The 18351-nt window shown below is 34.7% G+C and overlaps 1 protein-coding gene across 2 annotated transcripts in view; it reads right to left on the bottom strand.

Annotated features, from left to right (window-relative positions):
- Positions 1-18351, bottom strand: part of sergef (secretion regulating guanine nucleotide exchange factor) — a 168593-nt gene that overhangs the window by 143193 nt on the left and 7049 nt on the right. Inside the window, exons 7-10 of one of the 2 annotated variants that reach the window (XM_056451743.1) lie at positions 16551-16613; positions 16321-16479; positions 16077-16216; positions 3736-3772 (exon numbers count right to left, since the gene is read on the bottom strand). In XM_056451743.1, coding sequence (XP_056307718.1) covers positions 3736-3772; positions 16077-16216; positions 16321-16479; positions 16551-16613 — 399 coding nt within the window. The remainder of the gene's footprint in view (positions 1-3735; positions 3773-16076; positions 16217-16320; positions 16480-16550; positions 16614-18351) is intronic. The other variant, XM_056451741.1, reaches the window with a different exon arrangement.

Raw genomic sequence — 18351 nt, 5'->3', positions numbered from 1 at the left:
ATATATATATATATATATATATATATATATATATATATATATATATATATATATATACAGTCGAAGTCAGAATTATTAGCCCCCTGAATTAACATAATAGTTTTAATAACTCATTTCTAATAACTGATTTATTTTATCTTTGCCATGATGACAGTAAATAATATTTGACTAGATATATTTCAAGACACTTCTATACAGCTTAAAGTGACATTTAAAGGCTTAACTAGGTTAATTAAGGTAACTAGGCAGGTTAGGGTAATAAGCAAGTTATTGTATAATGATGGTTTGTTCTGTAGACTATCGAAAAAAAATAGCGTAAAGGGGCTAATAATTTTGACCTTAAAATGTTTTTTTTTAAATAAAAAACTGCTTTTATTCTAGCTGAAATAAAACAAGTAAGACTTTCTCCAGAAGAAAAAATATTATCAGACATACTGTGAAAATTTTCTGAATCTGTTAAACATCATTTGGGAAATATAAAAAAAATAATAATTCAAAGGGGGGCTGATAATTCTGATTTCAAAAGGAAACAAATAAATAAATAATGAGAAACCTTTAAAGGCAACCTATTTTGCAAAGATAACTTTTATAAGGGATTTAAACAAAGTTGTGTGGCAGCAGTCATTAAAAATGTCAATATAATAAAAAATATTTATACATATTTGCTAAAATAATAATAATAATAACTTAATGGTAATAAAAATAATTGTAATATTGAAATATATATGAAAAACCTATATATGGAAAAAGCTAATGATTAATTGTATTATTAATAATAATATTCAAATTTAAATGTATATTGTTATTATACTATGTCTTCTTTAAAGGAGACCTATTATGCAAAAATCACTTTTATAAGGAGTTTAAACAGTTGTGTGGCAGCAGTCATTAAAAATGTTAAAAAAATGTTTTTTTTACTAAATATGTATATATACTTTTTTTCAGTAATAATAATAATTATGTAATAATAATAATAATTATGATAATGTAATATTATTATTATTATTAATATTATTATCATCATCATCATCATCATCATCATCATCAACATCATCATCACCTCATCATCATCATTAATAAATAATATTAAATAATAATAATAATAATTTCATTTAAAATGCCTGATTTGTCATTTAATTATATAATTAAGTTAAACACGGGTAAACTGTAGACATTGTGTATTTGTATTTTATGAACATATAATTTAAAATGATATGTTAAATAAAACAAATGATTAATAAATCTTATCAGTATAATATATATATATAAAACAAGAAAGAGATTTCATTTTGAATAAAGCTAATAAGCTAATAAGATTTTGAGGTCAAAACTGTACTCCCGTTTTCTTCTTTTGCTTTGGAAATGAAATATGAATAATATTACAATAATATGAGGCAAGAAAGCCCTTTTAAAGCTCTCAAACAAGTTTTTTTTCCCCCTCAGCACAAGTTAATGGGAATTTAACAGATCCAAAGCTTCCATTCCATCAAAAAAACTTATTTTTTTCCACAGAAGGCTCATTTCTGTCTGATGCCCTCAAACAAAGACACGAGCACTAAATTCCCAGCGTCCTTCAATGATAGCAGTAAAGATCAGAGCCGCTTAATTACTCCAGTAGCAGATATTCATCTCTATTAACGCTGGAAATGTCTTATTACTGTAATCCAGACGCTCTTGGCTTTAATTCTGACCGTCAAATCTCAAACTGCTGCTTTACTTTGCTTTAATCCAGGCTTTTACTCTCTCAGGCTCAATGTCAAAGCAGACGCTGCCTAGAATGAACTGCTTCACACATTAGGATAGTGCAGAATTACTGCCATCGCAAATTTACAACCCCAAATCAGAAAGGGTTGGGAGAGTATGGAAACTACAAATAAAAAAAGAAAGTAGTGGTTTCCAAATTTACTTTGACTTGTATTTCATTGCAGACAATATGAACGCAAAATATTTCAACACAATATATGTTTGGTCTGGTCAACTTCATTTCATTTGTAAACATATATCCTTTACTGTCATTCAGACCTGCAACACATTCCAACAAAAGTTGGGACAGGAGTGGTTTGGGGCTAGTAATCAGGTAAATTGTGATGTCAGCAGGTGATGTCAGCAGGTGATTTCCAAACAAATACATGAGAAAATTATTGAAATGTTTAAAAACAATGTTCTTCGAAGACAGGAAGACATTTGGATATTTCACCTTCAACAGTGTAGCATCATTAAAAGATTCAAGGAATCTGGAAGACTTTTAGTGCGTAAAGGACAAGCAGGCAATCCTAAACTGAACTACTGTGATCTTTGATCCCTCAGGCGGCACTGCATCAAGAATCATCATTCATCTATAAGCAATATCACCACATGGGTTCAGGACTACTTTGGCAAACCTTTGTCAAGTACCATAATATTTAGTTACATCCACAAGTGCCAGTTAAAACTTTACTGTGATAAAAGGAAGCCCTATGTTAACAGTGTCCCTTCCTGACATTCAGACCTGCAACTCATTCCAATAAAAGCTGTGACAGGAGCATTTAAAGACTAGTAATCAGGTAAAGTGGTTAAGTAATGATGTGATTTGAAACAGGTGATGTCAACAGGTGATTGTAATTATGAATTGATACAAAAGCAGCGTCTAAGAAAGGTCTAGTCCTTTAGAAGCAAAGATGGGCTGAGGATTGCTAGTTTGCCAACAAATAAGTGAGAAAATTATTAAAATATTTAAAACTAATGTTCCTCAAAGAAAAATAGGAAGACATTTGGAAATTTCACATGATTAAAAGATTTAAGGAATCTGGAGGAATTTCAGTGCGTACATGACAAGCGGGCAAGCCTAAGCTGAACTACCGTTATCTCCGATCCCTCAGGCGGCACTGCATCAAAAATCATCATTCATTTATTAGTGATATCACCACATGGGTTCAGGACTACTTTGGCAAACCTTTGTCAAGAACCACAAAACGTAGTTACATTCACAAATGCCAGTTAAAACTGTACTGTGCCAAAAGGAAGCCCTATGCTAACAGTGTCCGAAATGGCATTGACTTCTCTATGCTCATAATCATCTGGGATGGATCATCACACAGTGGAAACATGTACTACAGTCAGATGAATCAGTATTTCGGATATTTTTCTGGAGAAATGGACGCTGTGTGCACCGGACCAAAGAAGAAAAGGATCATCCAGACAACAAGTCCAAAAGCCAGGGTCTGTCATGGTATGGAATTGTGTCAGTGCCCTTAGCAAAGGTAACTTGCACTTCTGTGATGGAGATTTTGGAGCACAATATGCTGCCTTCATTTCCACAAGACAATGTAAAACCACATTCTGCAACCTTAACTGGCCTGCCTGCAGTCCCGACCTGTCTCCAATAGAGAATGTGTGTCACATTTTAAAGTGCAAAATGCGACAACAAAGACCCCATACTGTTGGCCACCTTAAGACTTGTTTGCAGAATGGGACAAAATTACACCTGAAACGCTTCATCTCTTGGTGTCTTCAGTCCCTAAACATCTTTTAAGTGTTGTGTAAAGGAATGGCAACATTAATGTTTGTTGTATTGTCTGCAATAAAATACAAGTCAAATTAAATTTAGAAATAACTACTTTTTTTTTTTATTTGCATTTTCCATGCTGTCCCAACCTTTTCTGATTTGAGGTTGTAATGCAACATTAAAATTACAAAAAAAAAAACAACAACTACACAACAATAAATCTAAATTAAATAATAGCACATTGTACTCACCAACAACCGCCAGGTTGTGTTCAGATCCACATGAAATCTGCACAAAAAAAACATTAAAAAAGAATAACATTTAAAAGTAATACAATTTCAACAAAAAGAGAAAATGATACACGCAATGAAAATGGCATAAACACACACCTACACACACAGACATCACAAACAGACTCTCTCCATGCACATGTAACATGAACCGAGAAGCCTGAATCCAACTCTGTCTGCTAATAGACTGAAGGAGGAGATTCACACACACACACACGCACACACACACACACACACACACACACACGCACACACACACACACACACTGCCGGAGTCGTGTGTCAGCCGACTTTGCTGGCTTTATTAATGTTTGCTGATCAGAGCTGGTTACGCTCAGGAAATGGGATAAAACACATGGCTAATGCACAAACACATCACATTAGAGGAAATGACAGCGATGCATCATGGGAAACTGCAGAGTCTCGTGGGCCTGAAACTGCTTTGAAGCGTCTCTTGTTTCAGAAGCAACACCATAACAATAAAAGTAAAACTGAAGACATCTTTCTGTCTTTGAGCTGGAAACACTCCGAAAGTGACCAGAGAAACATTTCATATATTTTACATATATATAAAATAAAAAGGATGGTCACTTTCGGAGCGCAGCTGGTAGCACGGTCGCCTCACAGTAAGAAGGTCGCTGGTTCGAGTCCCGGCTGGGTCAGTTGGCATTTCTGTGTGCAGGTTGCATGTTCTCCCCGTGTTGGTGTGGGTTGCCCCCACAGTCCAAAGACATGTGGTATAAGTGAATTGAATGAGCTAAATTGGCCGTAGTGTATGAGCGTGTGTGTGAAAGAGTGTGTATGGGGGTTTCCCAGTGTTGGGTTGTGGCTGGAAGGACATCCGCTGTGTAAAACATATGCTGGATAAATTGTCGGTTCATTCCGCTGTGGCGACCCCTGATCAATAAAGGGACTAAGCTGAAAAGAAAATGAATATGTAATAAAAAATATGTGTAATTATGAATTTTGAATGATATTGTTATTATTGATAATATATAGGTAATACAGTCTATATTTATTAATTAGTAAATATATTATTATATAATTAATCAGTAAACTATTTATGTTTAAATTTATTTAGTAATATTAGACATTTTCCTTTATTTCATTTATGTTTGCATGCATTTATTGATAATTTATAACTTTTCATAAAACAAGACTAATAATATATTCTTATTCTTAATATATTATTCTTTCTTTTTTTTGCTTAATTTTTTAAAGAAACTGAAATATTTGATAAAATATTTGTAATAAATTTATAATAATTTAAAAACTATTGCTTTGTAATAAATAATGTAACATATTTCTGAACGTTTTCATTATTATTTTGAATCAATATAGAACAATTTACATAAAATTTTAATACTGAAAAATATATAAATGATTTAGTATTTATGCACTTTTATGAACTTCATACACATTTATGAACATTTATAATTTATTATTTAATATTTTATTCACATTTATGAACTGATAGTAAAGATCAGCAGAGGCTCTTGTCTGCAGGATTGCCAGGTCCATGAAAAATTTCCAGCAAAGCCCGAACCCAAAAGCTACGACATGACTTCGATTTTCATTTTGTCTTCATATTAAATAAACATTTCGATGGCTGTGGTGCTTTAGGCTAAACAACTTCAAAATTTTCCTAGAACTGCATTTTCAAAAGTGCCCAATGGTGTGGGAAAACACCAAACTCTGGCAACACTGCCTATCAGCATGCAGAGAGATGATGAGTCCTGATGGCCAGTTTGTCTCTCCATAACCAACAGAGCAACCTACACGCACACACACACACACAGACACACACACACACCCGCGTCCACAGCTGACACAACAATACCAGCAGCAGGACAGAGGACAGGACAGTCTAAAAACTCAAAATTGCTGTCAGACAAACCGCAACATACACAACAAACAGCAGTCCTGCTCAGCTTTTAACCATCAGCAGAATGTCTCCAGCAGTCATTCAGCAGTTACTTGGACACACATGATTTAAAATTGCATATAATTAAATATGATTAATTATAAAAGCAATCTAGATGAATAAAGTAAGTTTGTGTTAAAATTAGTAAGTTTGTGTTAAATATATTTGATAATGCTTATAATAATAATAATAATAATAATAATAATAATAATAATAATAATAATATATATATATATATATATATATATATATATATATATATATATATATATATATATATATATATATATATATATATATATACAGACAAGCCTGAAATTATTCATACCCTCAGGCTGGGCTATATGTAATTACTAATAATCATGGATAATTATTATAAACTATTTAAATATACTAAAATATTCAATTGCATATAAATTTGATGTGATTTTGTTGACAAATGATTTTGTTATTTATTCATTTACATAATCTAATATTGATTTAATTACTGAATATTTATATGTAATAAGTAAAATCATCAAATAAAAAGCCATAAATAATATACAATTTACATTTTTCATAATTATCAACATTAATTATATTTGCTCTGATAAAGGTTTAATTATTGATATATAACTGACTGAAATCATAACAAATATAAGTATAAATAATATTATATAAAATGAATTGTATATGATCTAGATAGAATTATTGCACTTTAATAGTTATTACTATCAAATATAAAGATATGAGAATTAGAATTAAAGTAAATATGAAATACGTTTGACTGGCCTGCCTGCAGTCCTGACCTGTCTCCAATAGATAATACTTCTTAATATTTTTATATTTTTTATATATATATTTGATGACTTGTAGCCGTCTATCTATCTAAATTTGTATATACAGTTAAAGTCAGAATTTAGCCCCCATTAATTTTTTGCCCCAATTTCTATTTAATAGAGAGATTTTTTCAACTCATTTCTAAACATAACAGTTTTAATAACTCTTTTCTAATAACTGATTTATTTTATCTTTGCCATGATGACAGTAAATAATATTTTACTAGATATTTTTCAAGACACTTCTATACAGCTTAAAGTCACATTAAAAGGCTGAACTAGGTTAATTAGGTTAACTAGGCAGGTTAGTGTATTTAGGCAAGTTTTGTATAACGATGGTTTGTTCTGTAGACTATCGCAAAAATAAAGCTTAAAGGGGCTAATAATTTTTATCGTAAAATGGCTTTTAAAAATTAAAAAACTGCTTTTATTCTAGCCTAAATAAAACAAAAAAGACTTTCTCCAGAAGAAAAAATATTTTCAGACATACTGTGAACATTTCTTGCTCTGTTAAACATCATTTGGGAAATATTTAAAAAAGAAAAAAAAAATTAAAGGGGGGCGAATAATTCTGACTTCAACTGTATATATTTCTATTTTTCTATATATTCTACTTTAAATAAAAACCTAGAATTATATATAACATATAATTTTAGATTGTATACAATAAATCCATTATAATATAAAAGCACAGTGTGTCATTAAATAAAGAGTGAGTGGTGTGTGTGTGTGGATACAGTTGTTGTGTTCAGCCTGTGATAATGAAGTGTTGCTGTTCATGTTGAGCTGCTGTGATGAAGCCTCCGCTACCGCAGTGCACTGTGTGAGATCCAGCGCTCGGTGTGCAGGTGTGAAACAGGCTGTCGGCTGAAGCTGCATGTGTGAATGAACTCATCTCAAGACATTCTCTCAACCCAATTGGTGATCAGCCACGTGAATACATCACATTTTGATAATGGAATGGCTTGCTTGAAAGCTGAGGTGGTGCTAAAAATTACCAGACATTAGGTGCAGAAAAGTGCAGGATGGTGCCTTACCATGCAGTGGAAAAGCATCTTAAAATCTGTTTTTCAGACCACATTTACACTAATACGTTTTAGTTTTAAAACACATAAGCTTTGGTACGGTTATGCCTTCTGTCCACACTACCCCAGAGTTTCGAGCGCCGTAAACTGAGCTTTTGGAAATGCTGAGAAGGCCGTTTTGGTTTTAAACACTGATGCTTAGTGCCAGTGTGGATGGGGGAAAACAACGACATCTGAAATGGAGGATTAGCTGATCTGATTGGGTCTTTTTCTCAATATTAAGTGCACAAAGTTCAGTTTTGCATCCTTTCCTTGTAAGGGTGCTTTCACTCCTGTGAATCGATTCATTTGTTTTGAAACAGGGATTAAAAGTTTCTAAACGGACCAAAAGAGCTAAAACAAGTCATGTGTGAGTAAACTCTCCTCACATTGGTCAGTTTCACGGTTTATTTTGTAGAGCCCCGCTCAGCTGTTGGGAGGTTTGGTGTCTGACAAGGTGCGCACAACGTGTCTGAAGAGTGAGGAGGGATGTGGTGGGGAGGGGTGAGAAGGGTATGTGTGACGTATTTGAGGACTGGGAGGGAGATTCACAATTTCTGGGAGATTATCACTCGTTTGCAGGCAATTCGGGAGTCTCTGTGCATTTGCAGGAGACTCCCAGAACTTCCAGGAGACTTGGGATGTCTGAAATGCCCTCCCGCCCCACTCATAATTCTCTCTTCATATAGCCGTATGCCTGTTACATGTCCATAAAACACTGTGATGTAGCCGGGCTCGGATCGTATCGCTTTCTCTCTACAATTGATCCGCTCCTGAGTTTGTTTCAATCGAGCCGAGACCACCTCATTCAGGCGATCTCGGACTGATTGAGCACGATCAGATCTGAGCACGATTGCTGGTTTCACATAAGCCAAACGAATCACGCTAACTGGGCAAACGAGACAGGTTCCGAAACAAAAGTCTAGGTGTGAAAGCACCCTAAGTTCAGACTTCACAAGTTTGTTATGAAAAACAAACTCCAGAAAACCATCGGGTAAATCTTTTAAGGCAACAGTGTACCTTATAACCTCATTCGCATCACCCTGGCTACGTTGATTCACTATCTTAACAACAAAATGTAAACAATATATAAGAAACTGCCTATTTTCATTTTGATATTGACAACTTAACAGACACCAAAAATGTTGAGGCGTCGTGTAGCTGCATATTTATATGACCGTCATCTTCACTGTACGCATTTTTATAACAAAACAGAGCCTACAACATTACTGCCTTTCATTTTCACTAAAAATACGAAACACACCCTCTCTCTTTAGCTGAATATCAGTTTTAATAATCAATAATGGCCATTATAAAAGCATAACGTACAATAAGCTAACACAATATGGGAAATAAATGCAAGCAATCAGTCTAATGTGCAGAATCACGAGTTGTGGTTACATAAATGAATATCAACTTATCTCTTCGCTCAGCCAAAACACGTTACCTGAGAGCAAGTAATAGATTTAAAAGACAAAAGAGTCATTAGATAGAGACAAGATGAATTAAATATCATGTTTAACAACTATAGTGAGATTAGATCCAGCAGTATATCCTTGATGAACTGTCCGACATACGCTGCTCTCACCTGGGGTTTTGTGCTCAAAGCACCCACTGACAGCTCAAACGTTCGCATACGCTGCAGTGCATGTCAGAGTGTGTGTGTGGTCATGTGATATGCGTTTTCAGCAGTGTAGTGTGGATGGGGAACTTTTCAGAAATGCTAGGTGAAACGCCAGTGTGGATGTGGATCGTTTTGTTCTAAAACGCCATTTTAAAACTAAAATGTATAAGTGTAAATGGGGAATCAATCACAGTCACTGTGTATTGCCCGGTACTGCCGACCAATCACCACACTGGAATATACAGAATGACCTCATCGCCGTGACGTTTCAAAATTTCTTTTAAAACCAGAAGAATGAATTTGCTCTAAAGCAAGTGTTTCTCAAGCACGTTTATGGAGGACCACCAACACTGCATGTTTTGGATGTCTCATTCGTCCTTCATGCCCATTACAGGTCTTTCAGTGTCTGCTATCTGCTTACAGTGGAAAATGTGCAGAGCTGGGGCCTCATGTATCAACACTGCATACGCACAAAAACTTTGCGTACGTGTGTTTCTTGTGTGCGTTTGTTTTATTTCCATTGGCGACTCCTAGAAGCAATTATGTTAAAATGCACACTACAAAGTTTCGCACCAACAAAGTATTCTGGCAACTGGTTCTTTCCAAAGGGAACTGGCAGACCGCTCGGGGTTAAGCCAGTCCTCTTTGAGCCGTGCAATGCCAGCTGTTGGGACGGGATCATTCACATATAAGGTTTCCATGCTATGCGGTTGACCAGCCAAACATTAAAGCTCAATTTGCAGTGATCACCGGTTTTCCCAATGTAATCAGAGCGATCGACTGCAAGTACATTGCTATAAAGGCACATCTGAAGACAAGTTTGCATACGTGAATCAGAAAAATTTCCATTCAGTAAATGTGCAAATAATATGTGATGCTCAAATGTGATTGGGCAGCTGAAATGCCGGTGGCGCTGCCTTGATAAGAGCGGAGGGGTGCTGCTATCCCGCCCTAATAAAGTGTTCCTCTAATACATCAGTGTCTCCCACAGACACGGATACTACTCCAGACAGTAAAGTGTCGCCCACAATTGAGGCAACTCTCTCCTCAAAGGGTGTTAGTTCAGCATCCCCTGTTCCCCGCCTGTTCGGTCGACACTTTGACGGTGCGCCCCTGTTCTCCTCTTAACCTGCACCTTTACATCAGAACCTTTCTTTTTTATTCACCCACAGTGCGATGTTCAGACCCCACTGCATTAACCGCATCAGCTAAACTACCTCCGATAGGAGCACCTCCAATTCACATTCTGTGAAGTTTCTCTTTTTTCTTGCTTTTGCCATTGTTTTTTGTTTGGTTTTGCCAAAGTGGAGTCATTACCATATTTATACGTGGGGGATGGCAGGGAGGGGTTTTGCGCTCGTGCACGTGCGCTCAGTTTCACGTTATTATGGATGTACAAGGAGAATATGCGTGGCATTCCGCATACGCAATGTTTCATACATCAGATTTTTTTTTACTGCAAACGGACAAAGCTGTAAATGTTTTAGTATTGAACGCAAGTCTTTGTACATGATGCCCCTGGTGTTCCTCCAGGAAAAGGGTTGAGAAACACTGCTCTAAACAATGCAAAAGCAACCAATTTTCACCTGTTAGTGAAATACATGTGTCCTAATAGTGTTTTTAGCAACGTGACACCTATATACTGTGTGTCTGTTAACAGCTCAAAAATGTGTTTTAGGGTTTTATGACCCTTTAAATAATCAAAATGAATAAACAAAATCGTTCAGTGATTGGCACAGTCGCCTCACAGCAAGAAGGTCTCTGGTTCGAGTCCCGGCTAAGCCAGTTGGCGTTTCTGTGTGGAGTTTGCATGTTGCATGTTGGTTTCCTCCGGTTTCCCCCACAGTCCAAACACATGCGCTATATGTTAACTGAATAAATTAAAATGACTGTAGTATATGAGTGTGAATCAGAGTGTATGGATGCTTCCCAGTACTGGGTTGCAGCTGGAAGGGCATCCGCTGAGTAAAACATATGCTGAATAAGTTGGTGGTTCATTCCACTGTGGCGACCCCTGATGAATAAATGGACTAAGCCAAAGGAAAATGAAAGAATGAACGAATAAATAAAATCTACAACAACAACATTGAGACGAACAGCAGCTATTGCACAAAATCTCCTTTAGTTCTCCACAGAGAGTGAAAGGCACATGTGTTTGAACTGACATCAGGCAACGTCTTTCTGTCAAGCACAATTCAGCTGCAAAACTGGCCATACAGTACTGCCGGCACAGCAGGCTGATCGTGACCCTCTCTCTATACCCACTCCCTCCCTCTTGAGGAGTTCCAGAGGACACCATGCCATCCACGTCTTCTCATCAACATACAGTACAGCTCGCCACTGCCAGGACATTGTAGAATAAGCAACTTTTGAGGATTAAGGAAAGACACTGCGGGTAAACTGGGTAAAAATATTAAAGGGACAGTTCATCCCCCCAAAAATGAAAATTTCCTCAGCATTTACTCTCACTCAAGTGATTTTTAGCAGGTTGTTTCTTCTGTTGAACACAAAACAATATATATTTTGAAGGATGAGGGGGAAAATCTATTGATATCCATAGTTGAAACATAAAAATACTATGGAAGTCGATGGCTGCTGCGCTCCACCATTCTTCAGAATATCTTCTTTTGTGTTCAACAGAATAAAGAAACTCAAACTGAAAATCATTCACCCATTTAGCAAAAAGTTATCACCATATTTCCCCCGCTGATTGAGTACATTAAGAAAAGAGCTAAATGTAATACTTGCTATATAAAAATATTTAATAATGTATTTATATAAACCTAGAAAATGTATATTTATGCATAAAGGTACGTTAAATCATGCAAATTAGCCATGGTTGAATTAAATATGACACTAATTTGCATACTATTCATTTGCATAGACAAAGCTGAATACATTATTTACATATTAGAGTCAAAGGTTTTTAAAGAGGCAATTTTGGGAATCTCTTTTTTAAATCACTCCATTATTAAGATACTGAAAGCTGCACTCAGCAAGAAAGATAAGAATACATATTTAAAAAATGTTGAAAAATAAAAACCTTCAGAATATAGATAGGAATTAAACAGTGAAGTTTGGTGTACTTGAGAACTACTATAGTGGAGATTTATGATTATGATTGTTCAAACTACTTGTTTAAATTGAGCTGATACAACACAATTCTTGAACTTTTTTCGGGGACAACTTAATTGTTTTATGTTCAATACACTTAAATTAAAAAAAAGAAGAAAAAAACTACCAAGTTGACTTAATTGTCCAGCACAAATCAATTGTGTGGAACTTGGCATTTTGTACAGTGTAATTTGGAGAAAAAGCCCTTAAAAATGCCCTTAAATATTTTGCATGTTTTCTTTACATTAGACAAAAAAACACATTTCAAAAAAAAAAAAAAAAAAAAAAAAAAAAAAATTTGCCATGTGCATGAAAAAAAAGGAATAAAGAAACTGAATATTCATTCATCCATTAAACTAAAAGTTATCACCATACTTTCCCTGGCGATTAATTACACCAAGAAAAGAGCTTCCAAAGAAATGCCCTTAAAGATTTTTTTTAGAGAAAATGCCCTAATAAAAACATGTATTTTAACTGAAATCTACAGACTAAATTGATAAAAGCACAACAAAATAAACACTTGAAAGTGTATTTTGCATGTTTTTTTATATTAGACTAAAAACACCTCTCAAAAAAAAAAAAAAAAATTGCCAAGTGCATGAAAAAACATGCACAAAATGCTAAATTTTGAAAAAATTACCTTAAAAACATGTACATTAATTGAAATCTACAGACTAAATTAATAAAGCACAACAAAATGAACATTTAAAAGTGTATTTTGCATGTTTTCTTTATATTAGACTAAACATGCCTCTCAAATTTTTTTACAAATTGTCAAGTGCATGAAAAAACATGCACAAAATGCTAATTTTAGAGAAAATGCCCTTAAAAACATGTACATTAATTTAAATTTACAGACTAAATTAACAAAGACCCACAAAATGAACATTTAAAAGTGTATTTTGCAAGTTTTCTTTAACTTAGACTAAAAAAAGCCTCTCAAAAAATCTAAAAATTGCCCAGTGCATGAAAAAACATGCACAAAAATGCTAATTTTAGAGAAAATATACTTAAAAAACAAGTACATTATTTGAAATCTACAGACTAAAGTAATAAAGCATAACAAAATGAATATTTAAAAGTGTATTTTGCATGTTTTCTTTATATTAGACAAATAAAAAACCTCTTAAAAAATCCAAAATTTGCCAAGTGCATGAAAAAGCATAAACAGAGTCATGAAAAGAAATCCAGAAGTATGTTTGACAATGTTTGCATGACGTGTCCCTCTCTGAACTTGAAAGCAGGATGTTAAAAAGACGTAAATGCCAAGCGTCTCTTTTCTCTCGCTCACAATATCTGAAGGCTGTTCTTTGATTTCAAGCTCCACTGACGCAGCAAACATCTAAAACCTCAGATGGAGTTTGAAACAGTGTGTCTTCAAGTCTTTGTCTTCAACACGCATGCAGACGGATGCTGCTTTCTCTAAGGTAAGCCATGACCTTCAATTCAAATCAAGCCTGTGTCTCTGGGCAGGATGTGGAAAGGCATTGTGGGAAGGGGCAGAGTGTGTTCGCCCCCTGCTGGAAGACAACACACACTGCATTCGTCTGCCTATGTAGAGCTGTGATTCTGAGCTGCGTTTAAAGCCACTGTAATTATAAATGATGAGCTATAGGGTCATGCACTGGTTGAATTCTGTAGAAATGCTGATAAATGCTATACGTTGCCTACAGCTGATGAAGACTTGTTTATTTATGGAAGCCAATTTCCAGCACATAATGGTTAAAAACAAGATTTGTAATTATAATAAATAATTATAATAATTTTTATGACATGCCAAGTTATGAGGTAAACTGAAATTATTAGTTCGAAATTCTAAATGATGATCTATCAAGTCATAATAAATGAGAAAAATGTCAGAATTATGAACTAAATCAATATTATGAGAGAAAAAAAACAACTAAAGACTAATTATTTATTTTATAACTTGATGTTGACGTTATTTAGCATTTTTAACCTTAAAATTTTTGCTTTATAATCTAAATAATTTAAACTTTTTATCAATTTTCTTTACTTATTTAGGCAAGGCAAGTTTTATTTATTTAGCACATTTGGTAATTGAAAGAAATACCATTACACGACGGTTATTCAAAGTGCTTTACATAAACAAAGATAAAAGAAACATGAAATACAAGTATAAGAAATAAAAATAACAATTAAAAATGATTAAAAAAAGATTAAAATGTGTTAAAACAGGTTTAAAAGGAAACGAGTAAATGAATGAAAAAAGAAAAGCAATAAATAGTAAAATAAAGAAAACATAAGATTTTTTTTTTACCAAAACATGATGTGTGGAAATAGGCTTCTGTGTTTATATCAAAATTCATACATTTATTGAACATTTTAATAATTTAAAATTTCATATTTGCTGCCATTTTCCAATAAACCACAAAATGCATTACAGCGATTTTACCACAGTTACCAGGGTCTAAACAATGTAATTACATTGAGCCCAAAAACATCTATTATCTTTAACATTTTAGTATATATATGGAAAAGGAAAAGTGATTCTTCAGAGTGACTTTTCTTTTATTTAAGCATTTGGTTTATTTTAAATCCTTGATTTGTGACATAGCTTAATTTTATTATTTATTTTCTTTCATTAGAGAATTGTTTTCTTTTTTTGAGGGGATAGTGGAAAAATGTGATTCGATATATGTTGGGATAAGCTGTCATTTAATTCTGCATTGTATGTATTAAGATGTACACTGTCTGACAAGTCTTGTCGCCTATCCAAGTTTTAGGAACAATAAATAATAATTTGACTTCTAGTTGATTATTTGGTATCAGAAGTGCCTTATTTGAGGCAAAGGCCTCTAAATTATGCTTATTTTACCAAAATAAAATATGATCATGCCTTGAATATTAACTCTTTAATTAGAACAGTAAAGTCGTACTTTGCTTAGACAAAAGTCGTGTCACTTAACAGAAATAATGTCCAGTATAGAATATAAATAAAGTCATGCTGCCGTGGAAAAAGAATGCATATTGTGTCTGACTCCCATGAGCTTGGAGGACTGCATCTGTACATCTCTGCAATGACTCAAATCACTTATTAATAAAGTCATCTGGAATGGCAAAGGAAGCGTTCTTGCAGGACTCCCAGAGTTCATCAAGATTCTTTGGAATCACCTTCAATGCCTCCTTCTTACCCCAGACATGCTCAATAATGTTTATATCTGGTGACTGGGCTGGCCAATCCTGGAGCACTTTGACCTTCTTTGCTTCCAGGAACTTTGCTGTGGAGGCTGACGTATGAGAAGGAGCGCTATCCTGCTAAAGAATTTGTCCTCTCCTGTGGTTTGTAATGTAATGGGCAGCGCAAATGTCTTGATACCTCAGGCTGCTGATGTTGCCATCCACTCTGCAGATCTCTCGCATGTCCCCATACTGAATGTAACCCCAAACCATGATTTTTCCTTCACCAAACTTGACTGATTTCTTTAAGAAATTTGGGTCCATGCGGGTCTTCTGCAGTATTTGTAATGATTGGGATGCAGTTCAACAGATGATTCATCTGAAAAATCTACCTTCTGCCACTTTTCCAAATGATTAACTAGAAGTCAAGTTATTATGTGTTGCTTTTACAACTGGGATCGACGACAAGACTTTTGTCAGGTAGTGTATAGATTTATAGGATAGTAAGAGTAGGTTTAAACTAAGACAGTTGTTTCTTACTCTACCACGTACGGTCTTATTAAATACAATATTTAAAAAGGAAAAAATAAATGCTTTTTCTGCAGTATTTGACATCATACCTGTGTGGCTCCAAATAAAGCTTTAACTTCAACAGGGCATCTGATAGGGTGCTCATCACATGACTGTTTTTCTGTGCTCTGATTGGTCTGTCCGAGCTGTCCATAATTGGATCTGCCCCATGTAAAGACTCGCCCACTCTCTGTATACACAACACACAATAACATTTCTCATCACAAACTATTAATGTCTTCATCTTATCAGAAAAAATAACAATAATAAAGGTTTGTGTGAAGTATAACTCACCGGTTTTTGCAACGAGGTGCGTCCAGCCGCTGTGAACATCGCTCACCCTCTCGTCCCGCAGCATTGACCGATCCAGAGCCACAGGAAGAGGCAGGAAGAGGCTCTCGCTGACCAGCTGACTGTGTTTATTGCTGCCCCAGAGGAACACATCACCGTTCACTGTGGAAAACACTTCTGTGAAATCGACCAATCAGATTAAAGACAGTCATTAGAGTTTGAGATTACCTCACCTGTCAAACAAGCGCAGTGGGCGGAGCCTGCAATGACCTTCTGTGTGGTCACATGACCAAAGCCTGAAGATGAGAAAGTCAGGAAAAATGTTTTAAATAAATAATAACTTAAATACATCATTTATGCTGAGCTTTTTGGATTTAAACACATTTAAAACAGTTTTGTTTGGTGTAGTGTAAAAAGAAAACATCATAAATGCAGTTTTAAGTGTCTCATTTGTCACATTTTATCAAAGCATTTATATTACAACATTTGATTTGCTTAAAAATTATTGTTTTTTTAAATAAATCTCTAATCTTACACCAAATTACACCTTTTTTTGACATCTGTATTCTTTTTTTAATAGTTATTTTAGGGGGTTTTCATCTTTAATTTGGAAAGGATAGTGGAGGTTACAGACAGGAAAGTATTAGGAGCAGAGAGAGGGGAAGGGTCGCCAAAGGACCTCGAGCCGGGAAACGAACTCAGGTCGCCGTGAGCACCATGGTGCTATATGTCAGCACACTTAACCACTAGGTTATTGACGATGACCTGACATCTGTAACCTGAAAGTTTTTACAGAATAAAATTTACATCAATTATATTGTTTTTTTGGCCATTCTCAGTATTTGAATAAATAAATAGCCCTATAGAGTGATGAATATGTTTTCAAAAATGAATTTTGAACCTAACATATTTTTGTGTTAGAAATATATCCAAATTAGTATACAAAATAAAATAATGCCTCATCTGCATCTATGAATGTAATCATTTTTGCAATTCCTAATGTAATCAATCCATTGGGACCCATTGAAAATGAGATGTCGCATCTCTTGGGGTTATCCTTTAAATAAATCGAAATTCTAATAGAGAATCAGATCAGTTTACTATAATTTGTTGTATTAGTTTAGTATTGTTTTTTGATCCCACTTCATATTAAGTGGCCTTAACTAATATGTACATACACTGAAATTAATAATTCAATACAATGCACTTATTGTGTAAATACATGTTTTTACATTGTACTTGTGCTTGAATAAATATCTGCATGTACGTATATCTGTAATTAATGTTTGTAATTACACTGTTGACCATCCCTCACACGGTAACCCACCCTAAAGAGCCCCTAAAACCTAAAAGTGCACCTTGTTGAAAAGTATTTATTCTTCAGCTAAATAGTTGACCCAGCGTCGAATAAACGAATCGAGTTGGGTTCGGATCTTTTGTTTGATCGCATCGACGTCGATACAATACCAATGTGATACAATAACCTACGCTTCAACGCTGGATTCGTCGGCTGTTTGCTATTAAAGGAAGCAGCAGAGACTGTATGGGACTTTGTCAGACTTAAACAGGGACTTTGTCAGTAACTTTTACAGTTTAAATGGACCAGTTTCTTCTTACTCTGGATCATAACATGTAAGTGTGATTAAAATTGTTGCCTCGTTCTGCGTAGTTTGCTAAATATGTGTTTAATTGTGTGTTATCATCGATTATAGATCAATGCTTGTATTGTATCTCTCAGGTTAAATCTGTATGGGGCTATTTACATATCGCGTCCAAAACCACGTTAAAAACGCGACGTGTGCTTCTTCCTTTACCGATTTAAATGCATTTCTGAACTGGCGATCCTCTGCTGTTTGCCTTTGTTATGACCACCATCCGATCCTTAAAGGTGGCGCGGTCAATTTTCTAAATAATTCAGCTTTTGCCACTGTGTGGATTAATACTGAATGTGTGTCGCTGTTATTACTTGGGGTTAGGGTTAAAAGTAGATTATATGTTGGTGTTTAACTGCATTGCTTTATTGCATTCCTGCAG

Source organism: Danio aesculapii, chromosome 25 (genome assembly GCF_903798145.1).
Source record: "Danio aesculapii chromosome 25, fDanAes4.1, whole genome shotgun sequence".
In the NCBI taxonomy this organism is placed as follows: domain Eukaryota; kingdom Metazoa; phylum Chordata; class Actinopteri; order Cypriniformes; family Danionidae; genus Danio; species Danio aesculapii.
Note: the sequence above shows the minus strand (reverse complement) of the source record. Positions and strands in the feature narration are given on the sequence as shown.